The 9,064-nt window shown below is 36.0% G+C and overlaps 1 protein-coding gene across 3 annotated transcripts in view; it reads left to right on the top strand.

Annotated features, from left to right (window-relative positions):
• The window catches only part of LOC106466116 (nuclease-sensitive element-binding protein 1-like), a 63,870-nt gene that overhangs the window by 19,694 nt on the left and 35,112 nt on the right, over positions 1-9,064 (top strand). For all 3 annotated transcript variants that reach the window (XM_013926355.2, XM_022394073.1, XM_022394072.1), the window contains one exon: positions 3,441-3,530. In XM_013926355.2, coding sequence (XP_013781809.1) covers positions 3,441-3,530 — 90 coding nt within the window. The remainder of the gene's footprint in view (positions 1-3,440; positions 3,531-9,064) is intronic.

The raw sequence follows: 9,064 nt of genomic DNA, 5'->3' as shown, positions 1-9,064 counted from the left end.
TGTTATTTGTACAGCTATACCTCTTGCAATTTCACTTATTTTAGGCATCAGAAATATAAATAAGAACACTGACATCTGGTTTTTCTTTTTGATACTATATGGTTTTGTAAGGATATATAGCTGTTTTTTTTAACATTAATTTCTGAAAAACTTTGATGTTGGGGATTCAGACTCCCTCTAGATCTGCACCTACTTATACAACAGCAGAGTATTTTCAACATTGCTTTGCAGTTGTTCAATATAGATATCTGAAATGTTTAACAATGACTCTTACAAGTATAAGCTACAAGCAAGACAAGAAATAATTCTTCAAATTTTTACTTTTATTGTAATGGGACCTTAAATGTGAATAATAAAAAATGTAATTCCAGTTTTTCTAAATAGTGAACAGATTGTTACTTTATAATTTTTGCTACGTAATTCTAATGGGTACATGTATAATTTAATAAGTAAAATATTTGTTGACACTGTCTAAAAAAAATTTGTAATTAAAAAAAAAATAAATGCTGAATTTAAATATCACTATTGAAAAAATGAAATGTTTTTAAAGTAATTAGGTCAATTTGAAATTTTTCATAAAATCTATTTTTACAATTAAATTAGTATTTTTTGAACATGTAAAAAAATAAGAATTGCATAATTCTATTGTTTTAAAATACTGGTGTTTTCAAAAAGAGGGCCCTAGTTGTACATGTATATTTAGTAGACACAACCAGTGGGTTTACTTTTTTGCTGCGTAGGGTTCCACTCATAATTGAAGTTTAATATTTCCAATTCACAACTTGATGTGTTCTGGATTACTTTGTACTGTCTTCTGTAAAGCATGGAACATTTCTGGTAAATACTCCAATGGCTTTAATGGCTTTCCTGTAATATGTAAAGGGGAAAAGAAACCAATGTAATTACGATTTCATTATGCAGAAGAGGTTGTCATTTTTATATAACTAATTATATGCAGTTTAAAGAAATTTATATTTAGTACATGGGAACCCTAACTTTGAGAGTAACTGCATGAACTGAGCTAAGGAGGAACTATAAATGTACCCTTTGTTTACTTCATGGTAACAAACTGTGTTGCATAACCAGCCAATACCTTTCATGTGCAACGTGTTACACTACTTTCTTTCACTTGATGTGTTTTAAATACACAGTTCAAGGTCCATGTCAAAATATTAAATTAATCATATTCCCAACAAAGTTTCTCGACAGCATTCTCTGTGCTAGTAAAGTTGTGTAGGTTTTTACATATCACTGAACTAAACATCAGAAAATAATTTGAGTTTTTATACTTTATTTATTTTTAGTATACCCAGCGAAGAAAACCTGGAATAAGAATTCAGTTCGAACACCATAAATTTAGCTTTACTATATAATATTTAATTTGTATGCGTGATATATCTATCGTAAAGAAAAATACAAACAACAATGATAAATGTATAAAACAACCCATACTTCAGATAATACGGATCATATTGTTATGAAATCAAGAATACTACATATTACTGAACAATTCTCCGAGTACTAATAAATTTGGGGATTAGCAATTGTCTGTGCTGTTCAGTTTTTACTGTTACTAGTTTTATGTTTCTGTGGGTGCTATGATTGGCTTGTATGCATTCCTAAATATTATCTTGACCAATTGTTGAGAACAATTCGTAACAATGTAGGATTTTTATTTGAAAGAATTTGTTACATGCATGTCACATGAGGGTTTATAAAATTGAAAAAGACATTACTCTATATAAGCTCTGCCTTGAAACTGGACATTCTATTGGTGTAACTCAGTAATAGTTAGCTCTCAAGGGAAACCTTAATTCCTGAAAAAATGGGGGTTTATGATATATGTCTGCTTATACAGCATTAAATAATAGCTATTAATTTATGGCAGAAAATGGGCAGAAGAGGTTCAGATCTCCTTATCTTCCTAGAACTGCACAAATGGCTGGAGGATACAGACTTCCTGGAGCCTTCCCCTAGATCTGCACCTCCTAATATAAATAATAATAAAAAAATACAGTTTCCCAATTGTAAATTAGAAACATAACCAGTGTAAAATAACTGTAAATTTACCCTTGATTTAATATTTAAGTAACTAGAGAGTAGGTGGGTTCTGCCAGCCATTACCTTCCCTCTAGTCAGTAATTCAAAATTAATGATAGTTATATGCACTAACAAACAGAGTGAGCAAATTTAGTGGCAATGGGAATCCCATCCAAGACCCTCAAGTCATGAGACATTCCACTCTCCCTAATTATGTAGCTTTGTGCTTCACAATAAATGGATATAATGACAATATAATTGATCACTTGGATAGTTGGAGCATTCAGAATCCCTGATTTTGTTTAGGTGGTTATTTTCATGACAATTGATTTAATCATAATGTTGATTAAATTGGTTGTTAGAATAATTGAAAACCAGAATATTTCTAAACATTAATTTCAATTATTTGTTTATTTTTTGTGATATTAATTGACTAATTGTAATTTTGAATAATCAAATAGTTTGAGACACTAATCAACGTAATTGTTGGTTATGGATAGTTTATTTAATTAATCCAGCTATATTCATAGCCTCAGAAACTGTAAAATAATTAACTATAAAATGCACATCTACCAAATTCGAGAAGCTATGCCTTAAAGAAGACATCACACCTTTGAAATTAAAAAAAAAGATCAACTTCTAAATCTGATGTTTAAAGTAAGAAGCAAAATGCCTTGCTAAATTAAAAACTTTTCTAGAAATTTTGACATGTTCTTTTAATGTTATTTATTTATATATATAATGTGTGTGTGTTTACCTGTGGGGGTTCTGTTAGGGAAGGCATTTTAAATTCTTGTCTAGGGCAGCAAAATACCTAAAGTTGACTCTGTTCATATTAACTAAACTTTTACTCAGGGAGAAAGAAGATGACTTCCAAATCAATTAATATTAAGAAATAAGTCCCTAAAAGTAAAAATTTTTCCCTTGCTGCTAAAAAATTAAGATCTGGTTACCTAGGAATGTTGCACATTAAAATTGCTATTCCTGTTTATGTCAGTTGTTATTACCTTTCCTGATTGAAACATCCTTTAACCAATAACTAGCCTTCTGTTTGTAATAATAAAACTGTATTTTCAAAGAGTAATTAACATGAAATGCCATAAAAAAACTATTAAAACTAACTGACATTTGATAAACTTTGATATGTTACTTATAGAAATTTGAAATATATATATATATCATTTTCATGTGTAGAAAAAGGGGTATACTAAAGCTCATGAAAAGTGTGGATTGAGATGTTTACTGTAGGATCATTTGATACCATGTTTCTCAGTGAAATATATTAAAAGTAGTCAGTACAATGATGACACTTGAGATTTTCAGCAACTACATTTCTGTTTAGTTTTAAACCAAAAATTGCTATATTCATTTATGATGTTATTTTTCCTATCTAACTGTAGACTGCTATAGTAAAGAACAACCCTAAGAAGATTGTGCGTAGTGTGGGAGAAGGTGAAACTGTTGAATTTGATGTTGTTATGGGCAAAAAGGTAACATTTTCAATAAACTACAGAATGTTTTGTGCAGAGTGGTTCTTTTTTTTTATGATTATACTTGTATACACTTCATGATATGTTTGATAACTGTTAGTTTATCAAGTAAATTAATTAGAATTTGATGGAATAGCATAAAACTAATTTGCAATGGTAAAAGATAAGAATGTTTTCTAATAATATTACATTATTGTAACAAAGGTATTTTGAGAGAAAAGCATATTTTTTTTCTGTAGTAGTAATTATGTATACTGATAAAAGGTTGAAATAGTTTTCTTGCAATGGTACTGTGATAGTTGATAAGTAAGTGAGAAAACTTTTAGCATTTTAATACAGTGCTTTGTAATTTGTACATATGCCTGTACCTTATATTTTGAACAATTTTCTTATAGTCAGCATATGGTAATAAGATTGTAATAGGAAAGTTGCATTTTTTGAAGGTTTTGTTATTAATACCAAAGTTTAAAATAATGAAGAAATAGGTTTACCGGTAACAAGTTTGAAATAGTTTCTAACAGTAGTTATGTAGAAGTGAGATTTCCATCTAAAATGTATCTTGATATGCTTTCTATTAATATTAGTGTGGAATTCAATCTACATTACAGATAAAATGTGGAAATTCTTAATATTTTTAAGTGTGAAAAGGGGTCTGAAAAATGTTCGAAAAGCATGTAGAAAGGTGTTTCCGATATGGTACATTATCTCCCCTCACATAAATAGCTATTCTTGTTCAGTGCTGACCTATACATGCAAATAAATGTTTTCTCATGGCACAAAACTTGAAGCTCTCACCCATCTTTGAATCGTCTGATTCAAATGCATCTCGCATGCAAGTCATCATGCGACAACCCTCCACCGATGAGAGTGTGACATACTCTCTTGATGCATGTGACTCCATTTATTCAATTCTACTAAACTATCACTTCTCGTTTGGCAGTACTCGTGTTGGAACATTTAGTTTGTGCTATCTCCAGTGTTTTTTGGTTTTTTTTCCATATCTTTAATTTCTCTCAACAAGTTTACTCTTTATTGTACAATAGTGATATTTGTAACTTGTTGAGTTATTCCAAAGTGGAATTATTATATATTTCTACCTAGTTACGGAACTTATTACTTCATTACAAAAAAGTTTTTTCTTTCTGCTAACACAGTTTTGTTTGGTTATTCATTTTGCATTATGAATTCTATGTTACCACTTTGGAGGTTATTTTCTATCAGCACATTCACACAGGATTTGAGTAGAGGTACTCCGCAGGAAGATTTTCGGCTTTACTTCGTCAGGAGATTATTTGTCCAATGAGCTAACCTTCATCGGGTCTTGCCTCGAGTTTTGGGGCCCACACATTTTGTCATATAGTCCGCCAACTTTGTAAAGATAAGATGTTATACTGTTATGATTTTTGAATAATTTTATTTTTAATATTGTTATCTGTAGTTATTTGGGTTCCATAAATATAAGTTTCATTAGATTGGTCAATACTCATATTCAAGTTCAGGTTAGCAATTAGTCTTGGTTGAATCTTTTCTTCTATACCATTCTCTTAGGCTAACCATGGCCTCTGTTATTTTAGAATTACCTGTAATTCATTTTACTGATATATTAATCATTAACTATATTGCTTTTCTTCCTTGCATCACATCTCGTACATATGTAATTGTTACTACACACTTAATTTTATACAATAATGTATATTTCACTTTCGCTATTATTTATCTTTTATCCTTCTTCTTATTCACTTGGTTTATGCAGAACCCTTGAGCTAGGGTCAACACAAACTTCTCCCATTATTGTACATACTTATTGTTAGGTTAAGAGTTTTGTTTTAGTGCTTAGTGATATCCTTTTTCTGTACTGTTCAATTAGGTTCAACAAGTGTCTGTTATTTTTGGTTTACCTGTGGTTCTATTTATGGGTTAAACAATAATTAGGTTAAATATCCAGTTCCTGTCCCAAACCTTCCCCTTTCTATCCCACCCTCCTGTGGTGCCATTGTTTGACGATTTACTCTATGATGTACGATCTCCCGACAGCAGTACCAGTGACTACGTGGTCAGTTTGGGCCCAGTGGGGCTCATCTCCTAAATTTCATTCCTCAGTGGGGACCTTGTCTCGACGATGTCTGGATTCACAGTGTGAATTTTCCCTTTTCTCTCCCTTCCTCTCTTATTCAGTGTTCCTGTTACCTTACCTTCCCTTCTCCTCAGGATCCCTCGACACACCAGCATCTGTCATAGGCAGTTCAGGACATCAATGCAAAACAGGCTATCAAACCAGCTCCACCAGGTTCACAGGGTTTACTCCTGCCTGGTTCTGGTTCCCAAGAAGACAGGGTATTGGTGTCCTGTCATCAATTTATGCTGTCTCAATCAGTATGTTCACACTCCTTGCTTTATTTTTGGAGACATACCTTTCTCTGTGGTGGACATTTTCTCCAGGTCTTTGGATGAAGAAGGTGGATGTTTCCAATGCTTACCTAAACATTCCTGTGGCACAGCATTTGTGCCCATATCTTCGAATTGTCCATCAGGGGGTTGCGTACCAGTTTTGTGTCTTACCTTTTGGCCAAGCCTCAGCACCATATATGTTTTATCATGAAGTTTACTCCTTTGCTCAGCATATTTGTTCCATGGGGTTGCGCTTCCACATTTATATGGACGACTGGCTTCTTTTTGCTCATTCTGAATGGAAATTAGCCTTTCACACTCATCACCTCCTGGCCAAAGCTGTGTGGGTGAGCTGGTTGGTCAAATTGTAAGTCTTTCCTTCATCACACCCAATACATTATCCATTTAGGTGTTTTCTTCAACATCCATCTCAGTTGGGCCCAACCTTCTCCTTCTGGCTCCATTCTATGGAATGGGCTGTTTGGAAAGCCCTGTCTGTTCCCTCACTTGCATCTTATGAGGTTCTATCGCTTTTAAAGATGTGGTCCTCCATGATCCCTTTTATACCCCTGGGCAAGGCCCATATGCAGTTTCTTCAATGGATCCTTCACAATCAGTGGAACTTCGCCCAGGATCCCTTGGATAGTTTTATATCCCTTCCCTTATCCCTTGTAGATGATCTCCATGGGTGTTGACAAGGGCCCACATGTTGGAGTGGGTCCCACTTCCTCTTCTGGGGCCAGATTTACATCTGTTCACAGATGCATCCCTTCAGGGCTGGGGGTGCCTAGGTGGATCACCAGGAGGTTTTGGGTTGTTGGTCAGTGGAGGAAAGTTCTCTTCACATCAGTGTTCTCAAACTCCTGGCTGTTCATTGGGCCTTAGATCATTTTCTTGCTCTTCCCAGTTGCTGACTGGTTATGATCCATTCTGACAATTCTACTGTGGTGGCTGATATCAATCACCAAGGTGGCACTAGGTCCAGATCCCTGTGTTTTTGCACTATAGATATTCTTTATTGGACCCATGAACATCAAATTCGTTTTATGATGTGTCATGTACTGGGTGCTTTCAACCTTGTAGCTGATCCTCTTTCCTGACCAGATCACGTTTATCCCATAGAGTGGTCCCTGCATCATGCCATTTTTCGTGGCTCTTTCTGCATCTGGGTATGCCCCATATCAATTCCTTTGCCACCACCCTCAATTACAAATTACCTCGGTTTTGGTATTTTTGAGCCTTGGCTGTCCATGCCTTCAGCCAGGATTGACCTCATCTGTTCCTTTATGTTTACCCTCCCATCCATTCACATCATTGGGTGGTTTCCCTCATCCATACCACTCCATGCACAGTCCTTCTGATTGCTCCTTACTGGCCCATTCAACTGTAGATGATCACTCCCCTTCCATTCTGACCTGCTTCATCAACTACAGTCACTGGTGCTCCATCACGTGCCATCCATCTTCTATCTTCACACCTGGCTGTGGAGTAGCTTCACATTTAGCCCATTCCATTCACCCTGCTTCTTTGGCTGTAACAACACAAGTGGATCATTTATTGCTCCTGGGCATTGACTCAGGGTTCCTGGGCTTCTCACCCAATGGTTGCCTGTATCCCCAACTTTCTCACGTGGCTCTTTGAGAGGGGTTCTTCGGTCTCCCCATTTCTGCAGGGTCTTTGCTTCCTCTGTTCTTTCCATGTTGATCTGTTCCTTCTAGCTCAGTCGGCCATCAAGTCGTCTGGGACATTAATGTGGTCTTTTATGCCCTCACTTTTCTTCTGTTCGAACCTCTCTCCATGTGTTCCCTGTTTCACTTCTCTTTGAAGGCATATTTTTTCCTCCTCCTGGCCTGCAGGTTTCGTAGGTCGAATATTTTCACCCTTGATGTTACTCGGACCTTGTACCATTCCTCCTATTTTTCCCTTTATTCAGATCAGGCTTTCCTTTCTAAGTTCTCTGCAGCTTGAGCAGGTCAGTCCTCCTTTTCCCCTATCTGCCTATCCTCTATATCTCATCTCTACCTTTGTCCTGATCTGGATGGACTCCTATCTCCTGTCCATACCCTCCGTTCTTATATTGCTCACATGGCTTCCTTCCAGAGTCCTCATTTCCACCTTTTTATTCCTTGGCAACCTCTTCCCATGACCTTTCCCCAGTTACCCTGATCAGTTGGGTTCGACATTTGATCCAGTTGGCCTATTACTCCTTCTCTCCTTCCCAGCATGATCTCTTTTATGTTTCCTCAAATCAAATCTATTACCTTGCCTCTCGTCTTCTTTGGCCATTGGAGGAGATTCTACAATTGGACATGTGTATGACTTTGCACACATTCATCTCCTACTACCTTTACCACATCTTTCTCGGGGTAACTCCTGCTGCCTGTGGCTATTCTACAGACTTTGGCATGGCTGTGACATGAGGCAAGTCCTTACTAATGTTTTTTTTCAGGGGCCCCTACTTCAGCTTCACTTTAGATCCTGTTCTGTGGCGGGTGGTGCCTGACTAGGTATTCTGTCTCTACTTGGAATATGTTCCACTTAGATCTTCCGGTTTTTGTGTTATATGCCAAACTTCGAAGTGATAGTTTGGTAGTGGTGCCTAGAGGGAGTCGCATGCATCATGTGATAGTAGTGCTTTCCTTTTGGTGGAGAGGTGATGCATGAGGGACATGTTTGAACTTTGGATTCCAACAAAGGGATGATGAAGGCTTGTGGCATGCAGTTCTGAAAAAGTTTGCATACAAAGGGCAGCACAAAATGAGAAAAGCTTGTGAGTAGAGGGAAGTACCTACTGGAAATACATCTTCATTTAGGAAAATTATAATTTTCATGGTCACCCATTGCACTGTTTTGGGTGTTGTCGTTCCTCCACAATCTTCACTGCACTCTCTCCCCCCTTTTCTTGTAGTGGATTTTGAATGTCCTTACCACATTCCAGTTCCAACTTACTGGGATGGTGGACCATGGAAGCACATCCTCATGAATGTATTAATGAAATCAAGTGATATATATATATATATATATATATATATATATATATAGTATATATAACTAACTATACTAGTAGTAGAAGTAGGTATTGTTGTTCGTGTGTGGTAGTAGATGTATAGATATACTCCTCCTAGTAGTACGTAACTAGTAGGGTA

This window comes from Limulus polyphemus, unplaced genomic scaffold, assembly GCF_000517525.1.
Source record: "Limulus polyphemus unplaced genomic scaffold, Limulus_polyphemus-2.1.2 Scaffold2156, whole genome shotgun sequence".
NCBI classification, from domain to species: Eukaryota; Metazoa; Arthropoda; class Merostomata; order Xiphosura; family Limulidae; genus Limulus; species Limulus polyphemus.
This window is presented reverse-complemented; position numbering and strand designations above follow the sequence as displayed.